The sequence below is a fragment of the Engraulis encrasicolus genome, chromosome 2 (assembly GCF_034702125.1).
Source record: "Engraulis encrasicolus isolate BLACKSEA-1 chromosome 2, IST_EnEncr_1.0, whole genome shotgun sequence".
NCBI classification, from domain to species: Eukaryota; Metazoa; Chordata; class Actinopteri; order Clupeiformes; family Engraulidae; genus Engraulis; species Engraulis encrasicolus.
This window is the reverse complement of record NC_085858.1, coordinates 51,081,776-51,106,219: the sequence shown is the minus strand read 5'-3', so window position 1 is coordinate 51,106,219 and position 24,444 is coordinate 51,081,776. Positions and strand designations below refer to the sequence as shown.

General features: G+C 43.6%; 1 protein-coding gene across 1 annotated transcript; it reads left to right on the top strand.

Annotated features, from left to right (window-relative positions):
• The first annotated feature begins 268 nt into the window (after positions 1–268).
• Positions 269–23,698, top strand: slc4a1b (solute carrier family 4 member 1b (Diego blood group)). Its single transcript, XM_063216594.1, has 17 exons — positions 269–307; positions 1,980–2,163; positions 3,344–3,479; positions 4,027–4,093; positions 4,416–4,458; positions 4,572–4,756; positions 12,076–12,289; positions 13,006–13,209; positions 14,568–14,716; positions 17,173–17,367; positions 18,019–18,261; positions 18,643–18,732; positions 19,289–19,455; positions 19,981–20,222; positions 20,779–20,948; positions 22,390–22,563; positions 23,406–23,698. Exons 2-17 carry the CDS (start codon positions 2,004–2,006, stop codon positions 23,484–23,486), a joined length of 2,520 nt encoding a protein of 839 aa, XP_063072664.1. The 5' UTR covers positions 269–307; positions 1,980–2,003; the 3' UTR covers positions 23,487–23,698.
• Positions 23,699–24,444: the final 746 nt, after the last annotated feature.

The window sequence follows — 24,444 nt, the reverse complement described above, 5'->3', positions numbered from 1 at the left end:
CACGACTCATTGAAGAGAGCCCTGAGTAACTTAGCCCTCATGGCCAAACAGGATGCTCCAGTGTGTGTGTGTGTGTGTGTGTGTGTGTGTGTGTGTGTGTGTGTGTGTGTGTGTGTGTGTGTGTGTGTGTGTGTGTGTGTGTGTGTGTGTGTGTGTGTGTGTGTGTGTGTGTGTGTGTGTGTGTGTGTGTGTCCTTGTGCATGTCTGTGTGTCTGTTTCAGTGTGGAACATATGTAATAACACTGTTTTGTGTATTTCACTAGTGTATAACATCAACAACAACTTAAGGACCTGTGGAGCTTGGCAGGTGAGCGTTCTTCACACCCAATATATTTTCACCTACCTTGAGTCTTTACACAACCTCACAGTCAGCACAGCACACCTCAACAACCCCGCTGACAGGGGTGGGGTGGGCAAACAGGTATCTTGTCCCTGGCCCAGGGAGACAGGGGGCCCAGAAGTGGTTCCCCATTACAGTACATTGTATGTCTTGGGTAAGGGGTCCAATCAGATGACCTTGTACAGGGCCCAGTGAAAGCTGTCAACGGCCCTGCACCTCACTATACTTTCCACTTTCCACTTGCATTCCTATACCTACTACAGTCAGTGATGGGCAAAATGGATTCATTAGTTACAATCCAGTGCCATATATTCCAAATGATCTGGTTTTACCTGTCCAATTCAACCAGGTGATCATTGAACCAGCCACTCACCTGGCTGAATTGCACAGGTAAAACCAAGTCCTTTGTAATATGTGGCACTTGTTATATATCACTGACTACAGTATACTTCACTTTGTCACCTGAAGTTTATGCACTTCTTCCACTGGTAGCAAATTCTTGTCTGGTTCCTAAATTCTTTAACTTACATTCCTCCACTTTACACACATAATGAAAATTGATTCTCATCTGCACATTACACACACACACATACACGCACACACACAAGCACGCATGCACGCACGCACGCACGCACACGCACATACACACACACACACACACACACACACACACACACACACACACACACACACACACACACACACACATACACACACCGCAAATTCATTCTTGAGATAGCCTTAAAGCCGCATGCCTCTTCACCTCCGGCGTTTAGTGTAAACATCATCTAAATGTATCCATCATCACCCACCAGCAGCCAGGAAGCATCAGGCTCCTGACAGTGCGTGCATGCCTGCGTGCCTGCGTGTGTGAGAGAACTCAGTGTCATGAGGGCTCTACACTACATTGGTTGTAAATAACAGGACACGAAGCATTGTGAAGATGAAGTCAACCTCAAATGTTGTAAACAAAGCTTCTTAGTGCAAATAGGTGCTCTGAAGTGTATGTGTCATATAATAATACTGTAAATTATTATGTGTGTGTGTGTGTGTGTGTGTGTGTGTGTGTGTGTGTGTGTGTGTGTGTGTGTGTGTGTGTGTGTGTGTGTGTGTGTGTGTGTGTGTGTGTGTGTGTGTGTGTGTGTGTGTGTGTGTGTGTGTGTGTGTGTGTGTGTGTGTGTGTGTGTGCATGTGCATGCTTGGGTATGTGCATCTGTGTATGTGTGTGCGTGTGCGTGTTCGTGCGCGTGTGCGTGTGCGTGTGCGTGTGTGCGCCTGTGAGTGCATGCGTGCGTGCATGTCTGGATGTGTGCATGTGTCCGTGTGTCCGTGTGTGTGTGTGTGTGTGTGTGTGTGTGTGTGTGTGTGTGTGTGTGTGTGTGTGTGTGTGTGTGTGTGTGTGTGTGTGTGTGTGTGTGTGTGTGTGTGTGTGTGTGTGTGTGTGTGTGCGCATGAGTGCATGTGTGCATGCATGTCGGGATGTGTGTGTGTGTGTGTGTATGTGTGTGTGTGTGTGTATGTGTGTGTGTGTGTGTGTGTGTGTGTGTGTGTGTGTGTGTGTGTGTGTGTGTGTGTGTGTGTGTGTGTGTGTGTGTGTGTGTGTGTGTGTGTGTGTGTGTGTGTGTGTGTGTGTGAGCAGGCCTACGTGGAGCTGAGTGAAGTGATGGGTACAGAGGGGCAGCCGGGCTACAGTTGGCAGGAGACGGGTCGATGGATGGGCCACGAGCAGAACTACGACCCGGCGTCAGGGGGTTGGAGCCAGTCACACCTGTCCTTCCTCACCTTCAAGAGCCTTGTGCAGCTGCGCAGAACCCTCAACACTGGTCAGTAGCCTCTTCAACGCATTAAAACGTAATAACATAAAACAACAGAACCTTGAATATTACAAAGGAACTTCAGCACTGTGCGGATAGCCTCTTCAACGCATAAAACCACAATAAAATAACAGAACCTTCAATATTAAGCAGGAGGACCCTCAACCCTGGTCAGTTCTGTAGCATCTTCAAAGTTACAGATAACTCTCAACACTGGTCAGTTAGCCTCTTGAACACAACAAATTTGAGTTACAGAACCTTCAGTGGACAATCAACACTCATCAGTTAAGTTGCTTTTGTCAATATTACACAGGACTCTCAATGCTGGACAGTTACATAGTGTCTCCAATGTTACAAAGGACTGTCAGCACTGGTCAGTTATGTAGCGTCTTCAATGTGCAGAAAGGACCCTAAAGACAGGTCAGTTGTATAGTGTCTTCAATGTTACGCAGGCACGACCCTCAGCCACTGGTCCGTTGTGTAAACGTAGTGTCTTCAATGTTTTCCCCATAGCGCAGAGCCTCTGTTATAATCTTATTGTCACCAAAATAGTAATGAAAACAAAACGGTTACATAAGACTATCTGCATTGTCATCGCAATGTTGTTATGATGTAGTATTTTCAGCAAAGAGTGTAGGCCCATTGTGTTGTCTGCAGTAAGACGCAGGCAGGACCCTCAATTACGCAGGTAGGACCATCAAGGCTGGTCAGTTATGTAATGATTGCGTAATTACACTTGGAGCTCACACCATTAATTGACATTTGACGCATCACATTTACTCCATAGTGAATCCTTATGACTCCAATCATGAGTCATTCATCATTGCATATTGACTACTAATGGAATAGTAATGGAAATTACTAATGGAGGGATGGAAATTACTGCATACATGAATCTTATGTTTATTCACTATTAATCAGATCAAACATTATACCGTCGTTACTCATGTAACCTTATTGTAAAGTGTTTCCCAGGTCAGTTAGTAGCCTCAATATTTGCATACATTCTGGGTGGGAGGTGTTGCATGATGATTATAAATTATGTCAAAAGTTGTGTCACACACTTATTAACTTATTTACTTACTTTCTCTCTCTGCTCTCTCTCTCTCTCTCTCTCTCTCTCTCTCTCTCTCTCTCTCTCTCTCTCTCTCTCTCTCTCTCTCTCTCTCTCTCTCTGTGATTCTCCCAGGAGTGGTGCTGCTGGACATGAATGAGAAGGAGTTGTCCGATATCATGGAGAAGCTGGTGGATGAGATGGTCAACAGGAAGACCATGGACCCCGCTAACAAAGTTGGCGTCCTCAACGCCCTTCTACAGAACCGCAGGTAACCAACCCACTGCCTCCATTGTACCGTATGTCGCTTTGGATAAAAATCTCTGTCAAATGTAATGTTTTAAATATGGTAAGTTATGCACACATCAACACAGAGTCAAGTCAAATCGTGTTTTTGTGTGCTATCAAAATGATTTGACTTGACTTGACACTGTGCTGGTGTGTGCTGGTGTGCGCACTGAAAATTGATGAAAGCTGTAAATTCAGACATACCACACAGTAAATTTTGTGGTGTTAATTCAACACTTAAAGAGTTCATTTAAGTCCAAATGATGCCAAATAAACTCTTTAAGTGTTGAATGAGCACTGCAGAATTTACTGCGCAGCGTATGCATGAAATTATACTAGGCTATAAAAATTCTATGCATAATTTCGTTATGATTATTTAGAAATCTTGGATAAGATTAAACTTGGCTGTCATCAGACATGTCAGAATTCATAGTAATGAAATGCATTTAAGCCTATAATACTGAAATAAAATAGCAGAAGTACAAATGTACAGAATGTGTATTATCTCTGGAATATCTCTTTTACCCCAGTCCAACACAAGAGACTCAACCTCTTACAGGAGGCACAGATGTGAAGTCATACTCTGTCACTGAAAAGGTATGAAAAACACATTTTAATGAAGACCTAGTCCTAGCATTCTAAGCATGATCCAACATGGGGCTCACCTCTGGCCCAATAAACAATAAAACCCAAATGAACTGTCAACAGCAACAGAGCAACAAATATTATTATTATTTTTAGAAAATGATTTCAGGGCCCACTTTGAATACCTCCGCCACCCACATTTTGAGAATTACTGCCTAGGAAAAGTAATTTCATCTATGTGAAAGAAGATGTCTTGAACAGTCACTCTTGAACAAAAAACCATAACACAATAACAAAAAGCCCATTGCAATTTACACTTATTTTGAATGTGCAGAAAGATGGATCTGAAAATGTGGAGGCATCCATTATTCTCGTAGGTGAGTTAAAAAAAAACTATTTAGACACTTGTGACACTTGTATGTACATGTTTGGACATTGGTTCATTGGTGTGTCTCCTCACTACATATTGTTCAATGTGTGTCCACCTCAGGAGCACTGGACTTTTTGGACCAGCCCACGGTGGCGTTTGTACGCCTGAAGGAGGCGGAGGTTCTGGAGGCGGCTCTGGAGGCTCCTGTTCCGGTGCGCTTTGTGTTTGTGCTGATTGGACCCAGTGAGAGCGATATGGATTACCACGAGACCGGCCGAGCCATGGCAGCAGTGATGGCTGACAGGGTGAGAAAGCACAAAGGACACACACAGAGCCGGTTCTGACCTCCATGGGGCCCTAGGCAAAAATATGCCAAGAGGCCCTCATGAAGCGCACAACCCCCCCACCGCAAAACGCGAACCACAGACACAAAATTTGACTCAAATCAAGCTTAATTAAAAAGTCTCCCTTTCTGCGCTCTTGAGACAAAAACATCAATAATGTCATAACAAATTGTGAACATGTAGACAACGGTGGCTGTTAGACCAGGAGCCCAGGGGGGTCAGCCTAGTTGGGAAGGTTACCAATTTTTATGGGTACTATGATGTCTGGTATGGTCCCCAGATAGAGGAACAGCACGTCTGCCGGGTTCCCTCTGGTGGGTGTGGTCAGGGGGGCTGTAAAACTGGCACCCCAAAAATGGGCTAGATCAGTTGGTGAGGTTACCACTTGGAACCTGTTGTAAATTGTTCATCATAGTCCCCTGATAGAGAAATGACCACTGCCAGACATTTTTAGTGGTGGGTTACCCCCGGCAGACGCCCCCGTATGATGACACCCCCAAAAATGGGCTAGATCAGTTGGTGAGGTTACCACTTGGAACCTGTTGTAAATTGTTTGAGATGGTCCCCTGATTGAGGAATGGCCACTGCCAGACGTTTTTGATGGTGGGCGGGGCTTGCCAGACATCATTAATTGGGGGGTAAAAAATGGGCTAGATCAGCTGGTGAAGTTACCTCTTGAAACCTATCATGAATTGTTCATCATATTCCCCTGATAGAGAAATGACCACTGGCAGACATTTTCAGTGGTGGGGGACCCCCGCCAGACGCCCCAATATGATAACACCCCCCAATATAGGCAAGGTCATTCACATAAGGTTTGAACCAGACATGGTACAAAAGACAAACGGCACACCACTTTTTTTGATAATTCCAACGAGGGGAATTGATTGGAAGGGTCAACATGTTCATAGAAACTTGTTGTGGGTACTTTTTAGGACAAAAATGACTTTTCTTTAACAAATATTACAAATCCGGGCAGGAACCAGTGTGTAGGCTTTCAAAATCAATGCAAAGATGACGTGTTTCTGACTTAAAAGTGCATTTTGTAGGATGGTGGCCAGAATATTTAATTAATGTTTACAAAATAACAAATTAATATTTACTATTATGACCAAAGTACAATAGGGTTTTGCAGCTAAAGATGTTGAGGAGATCCCCCTTTACATGTATGAAAAGTGTAATTTCCCCAATCATAATGAATACTTAGAATTTGATGGTGGTGGTAAATATTCAGAAAAGGTAGGCTAATATTTGTGAATGGGCAGTATGAATTCTGGGAAATAAACAAATATATTACACAATGCACCTATAAGCAATTCAGGGACAATTACGCTGACATTGAAGGCCTGTGATTTATACCAAGAAATTGCACAACTATGCACTACTGCACCACTGTATGTTAACAGCAATTTGAAATTCCCACTTTCCAGCAGTTCTAAAGATTTAAAAGCAAAATACTTAAAGGGGTATGCCACTATTTTTGGGCTGAATACAGTTAAAATCATTGCCCTGGGTTTATAAAGGTGGTAAAGTGCCTTATTTTTCATGTTAGGCGTTGTCTTGTTTTAAGGAGCGAGTAAGTATCTTAAGCTGGTGAGACTCAATGGATCACACATGCTACTGTGATCCATTGACTTTCACTAGCTTAGTGATATACTCCCTCTTTTAACTTGTCTTAAAGCAAGACAACGCCTAACATGAAAAATAAGACACTTTACCACCTTTATAAACCCTGGCAAACGATTGTAACTGGCCCCAAATTAGTGGCATACCCCTTTAACATAGGCATATACAGGAGGACCAACATTAACAGACAGACATTAAAGCGCAAGACAGGACCAGTAACAGTATACAAGTACTAAGAAATACTTGTTGTTCCAGTTATCAAGTCACAACATTTGGAAGCAGCAGGGTGTGTTGCATATTGCAGGTGCCCAGGTAGTTGTTGTGAGTATTGCAGTCACATGCGTATGAACGGCCATCTGGGTACTATGCTTGTGAATGTGTGTTAAGCCCCTTTTTGGGGGAAAACAAATCAAATGTCTCATTAACTTACATGCTACATCGCCTAGCCTAAATGAACACAGTCCATGCTTCAGCCACGGCTATTTGGCTATATTATTTGAATAGCCGGCACACAACACATTTTCGGCATGTTTGAGCATGAACAACGCTAGTCTACAGGTCAATTGACTTGCATTGACTTTCCCCCCAATGTTTTCAACCAAAAAGGGGTGTAATGCACATGACAAAAGTCATGCCATTTATGCGTATAGTGCAGTTCCATGTATGTTGGTGTGTGTGCGAGTGCGTGCACAGTCTTTTCCTTGGGGGCAGCAGCAACAAGAAGACATGTATGGTGTTAAGAAGACTGCATGCATGTCCTGTTCTGCCTTGTTCTCCAGCTTATCAAATTTACCTCGATTAGGTGTTAAGGAGTGGCTTAATTGATGGCACCTGACTCTGCAATCAAGCTGCCTTTAAAAGCTGAAGGAACTGACGGTTCTTCATAGATGTTCTATTTGAACCTGTGGCTGCTGCTGCACCAGCCAGAGTTTTTGTATTTACTAGGCATTATGATTTGGACTTTGTTTAATATTAAGTTTGTTAACGTCTTATCCTGGTGTACTTTAACAAAACCCCACAGGTTGGGTAATTTTTACAGATGTGTGTTGTCCTTCAAGGTTAAGATTTGGTTCTGTTCTTAACCCCATAGAGCTATGTTCATGTGGGGGCATAATAATGGTGTGTTGTATGTTACAGGGCCCAGGCATCCTTGTGAATACTGCAGGTAAAGATGCAGTCACTGTGCACACCAATTCCATAGGTAGGCTATAGGTGTGTGTCTATCTGTGCAAACATGTAAAAAAGGCATAAAGAAAGTTGTTTTAGTGGGGGTCATCTGTGTTCTAGGGCCAATCCCAATCCTTGCAAGTATTTCTCCTCCCATCCATCATGAACATTGTGCTCAGCTAGTGCCACTCATTCGAGTTGTCTCATAATGTGCTCTGTGCAAGTAGGTTTGCTGTGCCCCCTACCACAGTCCACAGCATGGAGGGGATGCTAGGAGACATGCCAGTACACCAAGGGACATGGATGAGGCCATAGGAGAGTTTTAGCCTCGCGAGCCATCCTACGTACTTCCGCCGAAGGATTGGCTCCACTACTGTAGTCTGGCCGTGCTTCTCTGTGGAGTGCCTGGAGCAGTAGAATTTTGATTGCAACGCCACCCGAGAAAACAGCCAGTAATCGAATACGCCCCCCACGTGGGGGCGAAAGGGGGAGGACGCTCGTGACAATGACGTACACATCTGCGCCAGAGCCATTGGTCTGCGCTATGTTGTTGTTGAGTAACTGCCAGCGATTGGGTGAGAGGTGTCCAATAATTTCAAACCATAACTGAGTGCAAACTTCCTGCTTCCTACAATCGCTTCAGAGCAAACAAATGCCAGACCATGAATACGAAATGAAATTGTAGTATTATGGGATGGTCAGGACCAGGCTAGGAGAGTTTGCCATCCAGCAGCGGAATACAACAGCAGTGTAGAAATGGGATTGGCCCTAGGACACAGATGACCCCCCACTAAAACAACTTTCTTGATGTCTTTGCACTGTTTGCTATATGAACAAGAAGAGGTCCTGGGAGGGTGAATGAATGTATTATTGGATGTCTGACATGCCCTTCAAAGCACTTCATGATGCATTATGGTTGGTAGTAATTTAACAGGATAGGGAGGATTTCTTGGTCAGTGTCAAATGTTCAGTTGTTTTTTTATTTGTTCACTTAATTATTTCTCAATACGTATATACTGTTACAAGCCCTGTCTTCCACTTCAATGTCTGTCTGTTAATGTCAGTCCTGTGTATGCCTATGTCGAGTATTTTTATTCTAAATCTTCAGAACTGCTGGAAAGTGGGAATTTCACATTGCTGTTTCTTAGTAGAATTCACAGGCCTTCAATGTCAGCGTAATTTCTCCATGCATTACTTAAAGGTGCACCAGGGTAATATTTTTAGTTGTTTATTTCCCAGAATTCATACCGCCCATTCAAAATAATACCTTTTTTATGAATACTTACCAACATCAAATTCTAAGTATTCATTATGACTAGGAAAATTGCACTTTCCATTGTTCTCCATTGTCTGCCATTTTGAAAGAGACATTTAAGCAGCAAAACGTACTGTACTTTGTTCATAATGATACATATTGGTTTATTATTTTGTAAATATTAATGAAATATTCTGGCCACCATTCTACACAATGCACTTTTAAGTCAGAAACATGTCATCTTTGCATTGATTTTGAAAGCCTACAAACTGGTTCCTGTCCGGATTTGTAATATTTTGTTAAATTAAAGTCATTTTTGTCCTGAAAAGTACCCACAACAAGTTTCTATGAACATGTTGACCCTTCCAATCAATTCCCCACGTTGGAATTATCAAAAAAAGTGGTGTGTCGTTTGTCTTTTGTACCATGCCTGGTTCAAACCTTATGTGAATGACCTTGCCTATATTGGGGGGTTATCATATTGGGGCGTCTGGCGGGGGTCCCCCACCACTGAAAATGTCTGCCAGTGGTCATTTCTCTATCTGGGGAATATGATGAATAATTCATGATAGGTTTCAAGAGGTAACCTCACCAGCTGATCTAGCCCATTTTTTACCCCCCAATTAATGATGTCTGGCAAGCCCCGCCCACCATCAAAAACGTCTGGCAGTGGCCATTCCTCAATCAGGGGACCATCTCAAACAATTTACAACAGGTTCCAAGTGGTAACCTCACCAACTGATCTAGCCCATTTTTGGGAGTGTCATCATACGGGGGCGTCTGCCGGGCGTAACCCACCACTAAAAATGTCTGGCAGTGGTCATTTCTCTATCAGGGGACTATAATGAACAATTTACAACAGGTTCCAAGTGGTAACCTCACCAACTGATCTAGCCCATTTTTGGGGTGCCAGTTTTACAGCCCCCCTGGCCACACCCACCAGAGGGAACCCGGCAGACGTGCTGTTCCTCTATCTGGGGACCATACCAGACATCATAGTACCCATAAAAATTGGTAACCTTCCCAACTAGGCTGACCCCCCTGGGCTCCTGGTCTATGTACTGAACATGCGACTACCTCATCAGCTGCAGGTGTACCTGGCTCATCTGTGTAGGCCTACTACCTGAACATTTTGCTGGCCCTCCACTGGCTGACTGACTGGAGTCTGAGCTGGTCAGAAACTTAAGCATAGCGCCTGTAAAATATAACTAAGGCTTCAATTAATTTAGCTCCATCAAATTGTTTGAATTTACCTACCATATTTTATAGCCTGCCCCCTAGTAGCTTGCCTTTAGTAATCTGGTCTAAAACGTTTTTAAAAAATAAATGAATAGGCCTATGATAAGAAACTCATATGTAAAATAAATTATTTAGCTATATAACATGTGTTATTATGAATGTTATCACACATTATTGTGAATAATGTTGTGTTCACTTTATTATTGGGATTCACCTTCGTCACAAGTTTCAGTCATTCACCAAAGGTCTATCCCAAGCAAGCCGCGCCCCCTTGCTATAGTTATCACACACCAGAGACGTGCGGTCAGGGTAGGCAGGGTAGGCAGTGCCTACCCTGGGATAAATGTCTTAAAAATAAAAACTAACACGTGTTTAAAAAAATATTCTTCAGAGTTCACATACACAACAATAACATTGATTCAGCATAAATTATGAGCTGTTTAAAGTACAGTATACACAGGACAACGATCAAAAACCTAAGTAATCGCACGAAGCAAAGCGCTCAGGCTTGGGCAGGTTGCCGTGGCAACGCGCAGTCCCGGCTGGTAGCAGAGACAGGCTGAAAGCAGAGCTTTCGAATGCCAGCCAGGCAGCCCGGTAAGGCTCGCTTTTCCTCTGCCTACCCTGCCTTCAATGCTGTCAATGTAGAAGTTTGCGCATGCGTATTAAGTTGTCACATAGCTTGTCAATGGGACTAAAAGCAGAGCCTTTACTCTGTGGCGGGAGTATGTGAGCCAATCACAGCGCCCAAAATGAAAAATTGTTACAATTCAGGTAGTAGCCAATTTCTGCCCTACAGGCAGCTATGATAGCAACAACTAGCAAGGCAAGGCTTGTTCAACACACAGATAAGCAGACAACTTTTCCTTCTCTTTCTCTTCCCCCCCCCCCCCCCCCCCTCTCTCTCTCTCTCTCTCTCTCTCCCCCTGTGTGACTGACATACACATTTACACAAACATACACACACATTCAGGGATCACATCACCTGGCTGAACATACAATAAATGGCCCCTTGGTCACTAGGAGGAGGATAAAAAGACAGGCACAAAATACAATGTAATACAATGGCCCCATTTGAGATGCAGCGTGCTCCGCAATTCCATACAGTGCACACAAATTCCTAAACAGAATGCACTGCAATTTCGCAGTGTACACGCAAACACTGCACCTGATTTTCACAGGATGTGCTATCACGAAGAAGCCCAATGTAATGCTGACTCAATTCTGGGCCCTCCACTCTCCTTTGAGAGGGAACAACTTGCCCATTTGTTGCCACCTAATGGCAGGAATGTATCATGAGTTTATGGGCCCCTGGGCCAAACAACAAGAAGGGCCAACCTCCAAAAGGCGACACTGCAAAAGGTTTGGGTGTTTAGCTAAGATGTTGACATTGTTGGGGGTTTGGGGGCTTCTCCCCTGAGAAAAAATAAAAGTAGCCAGGCTATATCACCTCCTAGTGGCGCAACACATTCAGCGTTGCTTCTAGTCAGGCCATGAGCAATAAAAATATCGTTTCTGAACTCCGGAGAAATCGGGAACTCCACCCACTTTGTCCGGAAACAATTAACTTTGAGCAGTTCCAACAACCCTGGGTAGAGGTGTGTTCAGGGCAGTGACGTGGTTTAGGTAGAGACGTTCTATTGGGACTAAGAAAATGTTTGGTTTAAACCTCGGTACAGCTTTTTCTGGCCTCGACCAGTAGCAAGCCGAGGGAGGCGAGCTAATCAGGCCGTTTGGGAAGCGTTATTCGTTATATTCTTGGTAAGACCAACATCTCATGCGAGATTTGAAAGTCGATGATAATCAGGCAAAATTAAAAGTTCAATTTTTGTACACAATATGAGAACATAAACATAGACCTACAATGAAGTGTTTTTTGTAGCGTGGAGGCTTGGGCTTCAGGGCCCCCTTGTCTCTTGGGCCCCTGGGCCAGGGGGCCCGGTAGGACTGTGCAGTAATCCACCCTCGCCTAATGGGCCCTGCCTCTGCACAGGTGTTCAACCAGGCGGCGCTGAACGCCAAGGCAGAGCGTGAGCTGACGGATGCCATGGCCGACTTCATGGACTGCAGCATCGTGGTGCCCCCCACGGAGATCCAGAGCGAGGCCATGCTCTCGCCCCTCATCGGCCTCCAGAGGAAGCTGCTGAAGGACCGGCTACGCAGGAACTCCGAGCCCAAGATCAGCCTGGACGTCAAGGCTCGCAAAGGTAACCTGCACTTACACACAAGTGTAGTAGGCATATAGTCTTGTCACCAACGCATATACAGGCAGAGTCACAGTCATGCACATATATGCACGCACACATGCACGCGCGCACACACACACACACACACACACACACACACACACACACACACACACACACACACACACACACACACACACACACACACACACACACACACACACACACAACACAGACACACACAGACAAACACACACACACACACACACACACACATACACACACACACACACACACACACACACACACACACACACACACACACACACACACACACACACACACACACACACACACACACACACACACACACACACACACACACACACACACATGCACACACACACATGCACATACATATGAAAGGTTTTGTAAATGGATAAACAGCTTACAAGGAAAGGTTTTCAAAAAAGGCAGGGGGTGATGCTTTTCCAAAAACAATAATAATGGGATTAAGATGTTTACTGTATGCTGGTATTTGTGCCCAATAGGGGTGATGGAAAATGCTGAACTACTGACAATGCTGTTTTTTAGTATTAACACTGATAATAATGCAGTGTACATAACTTTAATTTTCACATATATATTACACATACGTGTGTGTTGCATTCATGCATGTGTGCGTGCGTGTGTGTACATGTATTTATGCGTGCGTGTGCGCGTCTCTGTGTGTCCAGCCTCCATCAGCTCCCTGCCCCCCGCTGAGGACCCCTTGGTGCGGACCGGGCGGCCATTCGGGGGCATGATACGCGACTTCAGGAGGCGTTACGAGCACTACAGGAGTGACATCACAGATGCCCTGAACGCCCAGGTCCTGGCTGCAGTCATCTTCATCTATTTCGCAGCTCTCTCGCCAGCCATCACCTTCGGAGGGCTGCTCGGTGCGTTCACTTTTACATTTGTATGTTGCCATTGGTGCTCTGGATAGAACTAGGAATAGGAGACCCAGGATGTATCAATTTGATATTAGTCAGAAATAGTAAGAACATTGTAATACAGTCAAGTAACACAATCTAAATGTCCAAGACAATTTCCAAGCATCCTGTTGTTTGCAGCACACAATTGTGCTCTAAAGCATCAGGATGGCGAGCGATAAGCAGGCTGCATCTAATCCTAAAAAATGTTACTGTTTGGGTGGTCGTTTAGGAATTATGCCCATTTGTTCCAACATTAGCGCAATATCGGGGAAGCCATAACCTAATGGTTAAGGAGTCGGCCTAGAATTAGAAGGCTCAACTTTATACCATCCAGGGCTTAAAGTGACACTGTCCCATTTTTGGAAATAAGCTTATTTTGCACCTCTCCTTGAGTTAAATAATTGAGTTTTACCTTTCTCCTGTACTTTCAACCGTTCTCTGTGTATGGCAGTGCAGATTTTACCTTCATGCTAGCAGTTAACATTGAGTCCTATGAGACCAGCTGGTGGCTAACCGGTCTCATAGGACTCAATGTTAACTGCTAGCTTGGACTTAAAATTTGCACTGCCATACCCAGAAAACGATTGAAAGTAAAGGAGAACGGTAAAAGCCTATTATTTAACTCAAGGAGAGGTGCAAAATAAGCTTATTTCCAAAAATGGGATAGTATCACTTTAAGTCGCTCTTAAGCGAAGCAACTAACGGCACATTGTCCCAGGTACTGTATTGCCTGTACTGCCATTACCCTGTGTCTAAGTAATTGTAAGTCACTTTGGTCAAAATGCTACTATAAATATAATGTAATGTCATGTAATGTAATTGGGACAGTCACATGCAGGGCCCTAGATTAACTTTTTTCATCACCAGCCAAAATGGCTAGTAGATGTTAATCTCACTAGCCAAACACGGACTCACTTATGGGTCAATGTGGCCAGTAAGTTGGTCTTTTCTACCAGCTCCAAACTGAAATTTCACCTGCAGCATTTGGCTGGTTGGTGTTGATGTAGAGCCCTGCTCACATGCAGGGCTGGACTGTCCATCTTGCACAGCAAGCATTTCCCGGTGGACCCCGCATCCTCTTGGGCCCCTATTTTCAGAAATTAAAAGAAAAAACAGTTTTACATTTCTGAAAATAGCAGCCCACAAGGGTGCGGGGCCAAAAGGTATGTCAGTTCTGCACCGCTATTTATAAGGGGCCCTTTTAAGCCAAAAGTGCCTGGGCCCTATTTCTCCCCCAGTCGGGCCCTATTTCTCCCCCAGTCGGGCCCTATTTCTCCCCCAGTCGGGCCCTGATGACATGTACCTGCTGCTCCCCTCCACAGCTGATAAGGTGGAGAACATGATGGGCGTGCCTGAGCTGCTCATCTCCACGGCGGTGCAGGGCGTCATCTTCTGCCTGGTGGCAGCACAGCCTGTCCTCGTCATCGGCTTCTCTGGACCCCTGCTGGTGTTTGAGGAGGCCTTCTTTGCGGTACTCATCCTCCGCTCTTAATACAGTGGTGCTCATATGTTTACATACCCCAGCAGAATATACGCTTTCTCTGCGATTTCTCACCAAATATGAAGGATTACACAAAACCTTTTTTTTGACTCGTTGCTAGTGACTGGCTTAAGATATTTATTAGCAATTTTTTGTGTTTACTTTTTCAATAGCATGATCACAACCCAAACTACCCAAATGACCCTGTTCAATAGTTTACATACCCTAGTTTCTGATGCTGAATATGGCCCTGTTTAACATCAGGGACCGCTCTAAATTGTTTGTGGTAGTTGTGGATAAGGCTCTTAATGTTCTCAGATGACAAAACAGCACATTCTTCCTGGCAGAATGGTTATTTCCTATAATATCTTTGGGTGTCTTGCTGGAACCTCACATTTGAGGTTTCCCCTGAGTGGCTCAATGATGTTGAGATCAGGAGAGTGAGATGGTCGCTCAAAAATCTTCATTTTATTCTATCTGAAGCTAATGACGGGTTGATTTGGCTTTCTGTGTCCAAATATTGTCAAGTTGGCACTGTTGGAATTTCAATTCAGAAATGCAATATGAGGGGGTTTGATTGGAATCAAGCCATTGGGCAAGGGAATCATTAAATTGCAATGATCATTGCAAGGGAAATTGTTCAGGAGGCATAGGACAACCAAATAATAACTTTAGGTGAAATATAGGACAACATGAAAAAATGTTTTAAACTGTACAGCAAAGAGGCACTTGAGGAAAGATGGGCTGTTGGGGGTTGCCAGGAGAAAGCCATCACTACAAAAATGCAAACATGTTATTTTGCATATGATACACCAAATAGCATAGTGAGAAGCATCAGAATGCCTGTGACAAAGTCATTTGGATAAATTAGATCAATATGGAACTTTTTTCAGCCACTATTAACAGTACCATTTGGAGAACAGTCAACGGAGCCTATGATGAAAGTTACCATGCCCTTCTGTGAAACATGGTCATGGACCACTGATGTCATGGGGACATTTGAGTTACAAATGCACTATACTTTTGGTCCATACTCGCAGAATGATGAATACATTGCCCTGTGGAAAATACTGGAGGAAACTTGACACTCATCAGCCTTGAAACTGCACATGGTCCATTGTTTGGACATGCCAACATGACAATATTTCAACACAGAAAGCCAAATCAAACCGTCATTAGCTTCAGAAAGAATAAGATGAAGTTTTTGAGTGACCGGCTTACTCTCCTGATCTCAACATCATTGAGCCATTCAGGGGAAACCTCAAATGTGAGGTTCCAGCAAGACACCCAATAATTTTATAGGAAACAACCATTCTGGAAGAATGTGCTGTTTTGTCATCTGAAAACATTAAGAGCCTTATCCACATCTACCATAAACAATTTAGAGCGGTCCCTGATGTTAAACAGGGCCATATTCAGCATCAGAAAAGGGTATGTAAACTTTTGAACAGGGTCATTTGGGTAGTTTGGGTTGTGATCATGCTTTTGAAAGAGTAAACACAGAAGATTGCTAATAAATATCTTAAGCCAGTCACTAGCAATGAGTGAAAAAAAAGGTTTTGTGTAATCCTTCATATTTTGTGAGAAATTGCCAAGAAAGCGTATATTCTGCTGGGGTATGTAAACATATGAGCACCACTGTATATGTATAATGTTCATTATGTCTAATTGTTTAAATCACACTGCGTCTTCATCAGGGGGTCACTTGGATGTTGATGTGTGACGTGCTTTGAAATCAGCTATCTATCTATCTATCTATCTATCTATCTATCTATCTATCTATCTATCTATCTATCTATCTATCTATCTATCTATCTATCTATCTATCTATCTATCTATCTATCTATCTATCTAGATTTGAGATTCAAGATCTGAGTCTTTAGTGTCCCATTGGGATATTCGTTTTCACATCAGAGAAGTCAGTTTCATCAGGTTCAGCATAAGTCAGATCTTTTATGACTCACATCTCCTATACAAGAACATACTGGACATGCATAGACACCATTTACACATACATATACATATGAAGAGTTCAGATGCAAAACCCCCTAACTCCATTTCTGAAGACCTGCACTTCTATATTTTTAGAGAACCCCGTTGTTGGTTTGGTTTACATTTATGTACTTGATAATACATATAAATAGTTATATTTCATAAGTAAAATAAAAAGTATGCCATTTTGGTAGCTTTGTATTAAATAAAAATGAATTAAGATTATTTTCTGAAAAGGCACTTAGGGGGTTTTGCATCTGAACTCTTCATGTACACAAACTGTATACTCCTCACATCTGCATACACCCCCCCTACTTTACCAACCTCTCTCATCTGACTATGTTTCTGTCAATTTAACTGTCTATCTATGCAATATGTAAATATACAGCAACATGATCATCACCCTCATAACCTCCATACTCCCTCCACTTTCATCCCTTATCCTCCACCTGCAGTTCTGTAAGTCCCAGGGCATTGAGTACATCGTCGGGCGCGTGTGGGTTGGCGTGTGGCTGGTAGTGATCGTGGTGATCATCGTGGCGGCGGAGGGCAGCTTCCTGGTCAGATTCATCTCGCGCTTCACACAGGAGATCTTCTCCATCCTCATCTCCCTCATCTTCATCTACGAGACCTTCGCCAAGCTGGGCAGGGTAATGCTGCCACTCTTTGCCTCCATTCATTCCATTTATTCATCAAGTATCTTATCGTGCATTTTTCATAGATGTACACTATATATAATAACAGCTGCTCAACCTCATTGTAATTTGGTAAGTTTTTGGAAACCTGTCGAAACGTACCTCAGAAACATTTTTAGGCGTAAAATATCCACAAGGAATGCAACTGAGCTCCAACTACTCATAACATACACTCTCAGAAATAAAGGTACAGAACTCGTCGCTGTGGCAGCACCTTCAAGGGGAGTACCATTGTGTCGCTTGATTGGTACCTCTTGAGGATACTGCCATTGCAACACGTTCTGTACCTTTATTTCTGAGAGTGTAGAATACAATAATTCTGAATGTTGCTTGCAGTAATAACAGTGAATGGAGGGTTATGTTTAGGGTAAGGGGTTAGGGTTAGGGTTAGGGTTAGGGCGGCAGTAGCCTACTGGATACTATCTGGGACGAATAAATTTAACATTTGCACACCTGATTTCCTTCCTCAAAATGTGCTATGAGGTACGCATTCAACCACTTTGCAAAAATGTTCTCATATGTACATTTCATGATGAGGCTGCGTTGAATATAAGGTCATGATTGTGCCCTGTGTGATGTGTTCTCCTTTCATCCTCCCTATTGCAGGTGTTTAAGAACCACCCTCTCAACCTGAACTATGACATTCTAAATGACACCATAGAGAACCCGTGGCATCCGATTACGGTCCAGGTCTATGACAACTCCACTGGTAATGTTACCATGGTGACCAAGACGGTGATGCGGGCGTACCCCAACACAGCCCTGCTCTCCATGTGTCTGATGCTGGGTTGCTTCTCCATGGCCTACTACCTGCGCATGTTCAAAAACGGAACTTTCCTCCCAGGAAAGGTTAGTAAAAGGCAAATTGGAACATTTTATGTAACGTTCAATCAAGGAAAGTAGCCCATACTCGAGGCATGTTTGATGCAAGTACACATTACGATTAGTTGTGGCCAGACTGCTCCTAATACTTAGGTTATAGTAAATGAAGTTGACCTTTGTGATTATCTTCATGTGAAAAAAACGTTGCCGCTTTTAACACTTTTTCGTCTACACAAAGTTCTTTCTCTTCTGTGCAAAGTAGGTCTCCACTCTTGCTATCCTTAGTCAATTCTCTTGTCCAGCACCCAGATTTCTGGGACGGATGTGTGTGTGTATCTGTGTGTGTTTTTATTTATTCTTGGCCATGAGACATTTTGCATCTTGCTTCTCTTTTCATTGCCCTTCCAGGTGCGTCGTCTCATGGGTGACTTTGGAGTGCCCATTGCCATATTTCTGATGATCGTCATAGACCTCAACATCAAGGATACCTACACACAGGTGAGTTGGTTAGACACTCATACCTATACACACCTTCGCTCTGAGTATTATTTAAACATGAAGACCTACATGTAGTATGTCGTTTCTATTCACTGCACATGATTTAATGATATGTTATGATTGCCACACAATGACAGGGGAAGATGTATTCGTATTTACTGTATAACTGCAGAACTCACAAACAATTGATTTGTTTATTCCCAGTTCCGTCCTTGTTGTGTGTATGGGCATTTGCTGTAACTAAAATTGACACTGTGTGTGTGTGTTTGCGTGTGTGTTTGCGTGTGTGTTTGCGTGTGTGTTTGCGTGTGTGTGTGTGTGTGTGTTTGCTTGCATGCGTGCGAGTGTGTGTGCGTGCGAGCATGCGTGCGTACACGTATGTGTGTGTGCGTGTGTGCGTACATGTGTGTGTGTGCGTGCGTGCGTACGCGTGTGTGCGTGCGAGCGTGCGTGCGTACACGTATGTGTGTGTGCGTGTGTGCGTGCGTGCGTGCGTGCGTACATGTGTGTGTGTGCGTGCGTGCGTGCGTGCGCATGTGTGTGTGTGTTCATGCAGAAACTGGTGGTGCCCAAAGGGCTGCAGGTGTCCAACCCGGAGATGAGGGGCTGGCTCATCAATCCGTTTGGCGAGCACAAGAGCTTCCCAGTGTGGATGATGTTCGCCAGCGTGGTGCCTGCCATGCTCGTCTTCATCCTCATCTTCCTCGAGTCCCAGATCACCACGTGAGTATCACCTGCTGCAGACTATTAAATGAGTGGTGAGTTTTTGGCATACAGGCATGACGTGTGTGCGTGCGTGCGTGCGTGCGTGCGTGCGTGCGTGCGTGCGTGCGTGCGTGCGTGAGAGAGAGAGAGAGAGAGAGAGAGAGAGAGAGAGAGAGAGAGAGAGAGAGAGAGAGAGAGCAACATATAGACATAGACATAGACATAGACACAGAGACCGAGAGAGGGGGGTGATTTTGTCCTATTTGTGTGCCTGTTGTAATATCTCATTCTCAAATCAAATGCACCTCTGACATGGCATCTGTATCTCCCCCTCCTTCTGCTTCACCTTGATCACCCTTGATCACGCTCACCTGGACATAGACACAGACACAGACACAGACACAGACACGGAGACAGAGAGAGGAGGGGTGATTGTGTCCTATTGAAATGCACCATTCTCTCACCAAATGCACCTCTGACGATGGCCTCTGTGTCTCCCCCTCCCTCTGCTTTACCTTGATCCCCCTCTCCTGCACTCCACAGTTTGATCATCAGCAAGCCGGAGAGGAAGATGGTGAAGGGCTCCGGGTTCCATTTTGATCTGCTGCTCCTCGTCACCATGGGGGGGCTCAGCGCCATTTTTGGGGTTCCCTGGCTAAGCGCTGCCACGGTGCGCTCTGTCACCCACGCCAACGCCCTCACTGTCACCACTAAGGGCCCTAAGCCTGTCATAGAGAAGGTTCTGGAACAGAGGATTAGCGGGGTGCTGGTGGCTCTACTGGTTGGTGAGTTGTTGTTTTTTTCCCCAAAGACTGTATAGTCATTGTCTTTCTTATTTTTAAATAATGACTTTCGCTGTATTCCTCAATATATTTCGCTGTCTCTATCTATGTCAGAAGAACATATGAAGAAATCTTTTCTAAAAAAGAATAATGTTGGGATATGTAATGTTGGCAGAATTGATACTGGGCTAATCTGTGTTTATTTTGGAATTCAAACAACAAACAATGATTTTATGATACATTATGGCATGAACAAACACCCTTACCTCTCCCTACCCCTCCATCCATGGCTGAAGTGCCCTTGAGCAAGGCACCTAACCCCACATTGCTCCAGGGACTGTAATTGATACCCTGTAAATAATTGTAGGTCGCTTTGGATAAAAGTGTAATGTAATGTGATGTAAAAGGCACTTTTTTCTCACTGTTCTATTCTATTCTACGCAGGGAGGTCGACATTTACCCTGTAAATAACTGTTGTTTTGGTTAAACGTGACAGCTCAGTCAGTGTAATGAATATTATGTCATGAATAAATGTTCTGATGATACCTTCTCATTCCAGGCCTGTCCATCCTTATGGAGCCAATCCTGAAGACGATCCCCATGACGGCCCTCTTTGGGATCTTCCTCTACATGGGAGTCACCTCGCTCAGCGGGATTCAGCTGTGGGATCGAATGTTGCTTCTACTCATCCCCAAGAAATACCACCCCAATGAGCCATACGCCACTGTGGTACGCTCTCTTGTTTGGTTTTTGGCTCAGTCTCCAATGAATTAGTACTACACTTACATGTCCTGCACTTATGTATTGCTATGTGTGGGAATTTGTTAATAATTGCTGAATGTGTATTCACTGAACACATATTCATTTAATTAAACACACAAACACACAATCAAACATGCAAGTCTCTGAGTGGGCTTCCAAATTTTCGATAGAGAGTGGGAGGATTCTGTTGTTTTCCTGGTTCTTAAGTAATGTGCAGTGGTATAACTTGTGCATTTTAACAAGATGTAACCTACAACAAAAACATACAAAATACCTCCTTCCTTAAAAACAAAATAATTGAATTATTAGATTACCATTGATGCACATTTAATTTTTCAACTTTGTTCACCCAGGCAGTCATTCCGTAGCCTAGGTCAGTGTTTCCCAACAAGGGCTACATGTACCTCAGGGGGTACATCGTGAAAAATAACAAATGAATGGAGAAAAGTCACATTTGGATGAACGAAGAGATATACAGCATGCAAGCATGCAAGACCCAAAAGGTTTGGAAACACTGGCCTAGGTAGTAGGACCTGCTTGTGGAGTCCTGCTCATTTCATGTCTACAATAGACCTCTGGTCATACACCTGTGCACAGGAAGCTGGCTTACAGACTAAGATTTCTTAAAACAATGCTATGTAAAGATCCATTTCCCTTTGGGGCTTTCCACATACAAAGCAGTGGGAGATAAGGATCATTACTAGAAAGTGAGCCCAGAGCCCTAAGCCAGCTCTCAGGAATGGGACCTATGGCAGTCTCTGCTCTCTACACTGTAAAAATGTAAGTTCCTCAATGGAATAAATGATAGAAGTCCGCAACACTGTTAATGTTCCCAGTGATTTATTGGCACGACGTTTCGGACCTTCGTCCTTTCTCAAGTGCAACCTGAGAAAGGACGAAGGTCCGAAACGTCGTGCAAATAAATCACTGGGAGCATTAACAGTGTTGCGGACTTCTATCATTTATTTCAGTTACTCTATTTTGTCCAGCACCTGTACCACTGATGTGCGCGCATTCTCCACCTTCAAGTTCCTCAATGGACCCTTATTTTCCCTATAGAACCTTTAAAAGGAATCTGAGGGATCTATAGGTGACTGGAAAAACACTGATGTGTTCTTGAAGGATCCTCAAAAGCTCCTTTTAGAGTTCCCCCCACAGTGTCAAACAGAAGAACCTCCAGGTTCTTTGAATAACTTTTATTTTTACAGTGTGGGCCATCTCTAAAAGTTCTCTGAGGAATATACTTGTCAGGTATTGGTTCTTCTGAGAAGTTTTACGTTCCTCCACAGTAACGAGAAACTTTAGAAATTTACACTGCATCAGTGATTGGACCTTTGTTGTTATTTCTTTGAATAAATAATTAAAAAAAAACAAAGTGACCTAAGTGACCTTCTCGCTGCTCCCTCAGGTGAAGACAAACCGGATGCACCTGTTCACTATCATCCAAATAGTGTGTCTGGCACTGCTGTGGATTGTGAAGTCCAGCCCCATCTCCCTCGCACTGCCCTTTATCCTCATCCTCACCATCCCTCTGCGCATGTTCATGACCGGACGACTATTCACCGAACTTGAAATGAAATGTGTAAGTCACTCTTGATCCAGAGCGCTGAGTTACGTAACACAAGGTATAATTCCAAAGATGCAGATCTTTTTTTCAATGACATCACTGGAAACATTCATCCATCCCTGACACATTGACAGATATGTATTTGTTCATTTTGACTTCACTGTTTTTCAAATTCAGTTCATATTGCAAATATATATCATATCATAGTGTAGAGAAAAAGAGAAAAAGATGAGTTGCGTCTGTGGGGTAGTAGTATGAAAAAACCTTCAGGTGCTCATCGTACTCCAAAGTTGCAAAAACTTGTAGTGGAGAGAGAGAGAGGGTCCGAAGCACTCTGAAGTACGTGTTAAAAGTCCTTTATTGATACATGGACATTGATATATCATATCATGTCTATCATATCATGTCATATCATATCATATCATATCATCTTTAAGTAACAGATTCCAGTTCGCCTGGTACCGTTGACCGAGATAGAAGGCAGGGTGATCTCGTTAAATGTTTTTTTTTCTTTGATGTTTCTTATTGTATTACCTAAGGTTATACAGCACACATACCAACTTAGACTCTGTTTACACATATGCATATTATTATCTTGCTTTTTATCCACTTATATATAAACACAGCATGTGGATAAATTTAAAAAAAAAACGTCATTGTGACAGGTATGTTATTTTTAAAACCGGAGGGATATTTTAAAAACCGGAGCTTTAAAAGGAGATTTTGAAACATTTGTTTAAAGTAAATGAGAGGCCAAAACCAAAGTGTTTTCAAAAATATCCATATATGTGTAAACAGCGTCTTAGTTCATTTGCCTCGTCTTGCCATGTTTTAACCCCATGTTTGTCGTTTTCCAGCTGGATGCAGACGATGCCAAGGTGGTGCTGGAGGAGGAGCCAGGGGTGGACGTGTACGCAGAGTCCCAGATGCCCCTCTAGACCATTGACTCTTATCCTGGGGGCTCGTGCACACCAGAAACTTTGTCGTGGCCATCTGAAACTGTCTTTAGTGCACCAGAAACTTTCTGAAGGTGGCGTTAAATGATTTAGTGACAAGTGCGGTCACATGATGCTATTCTTGGTTATGATAGGCTACTACAGCCATGTTTGTAAATTTGTCAAACTGTGCCTTGCCTATACCAAAACTCATTCCTAACCCTAAACTGCCATTGAACAATGTGTGTCCACCAATCTATAAACATGTCAAACTGTGCCTAGACCCAAACCCATTCCTAACCCTAACCTGTCAGGGAATAATGTTGTGTGTCCACCAACCTAAAACATAGCCTTCCTTTGGCAGCTAAAGCATAGCCTTCCTTTAGCATTACAGTTTCAGGTACGCACAAGAAAGTTTCTGGTGCTCACAGTTTCTGGTGCGCATGGGAAACTCTCTGGTGGGCACAAGAAACCCTTTTTTTATTCTCACATGTCATTTTAAGGGCTTGGTAGATACTGGTATTCACAGACTCACCAAATTATCTGCCCTTAAATTTTTACTCTGGGTTTTTAATCTCTGGACCATAGTGCATATATTTTAATGTCCATAGATGTTTCCGCCACATATAAAATGTAGGCTATACCTCCAGTGGGAAGCTCACCAATTATTTGTACATTCCTAACGATTTATTTATTTGTACCCAATTGTGTCCAATGTGCCTTAACATGTTCCAGGTGGTTATGGAGATTGATTTGAAAGCCCATTGGGAAACTCCAACTCCCATTGTCATCGTGACACAGCACTCCACAGCACACAAGTGAACACTGCACACAACGAAATTGCATTTATGCCTCACCCTTGCAAGGAGGCAGTGGCGCCCCATGGGGAGCAGTGCGGTGGGACGGTACCATGCTCAGGGTACCTCAGTCATGGAGGAGGATGGGGAGAGTCTGACGCCCT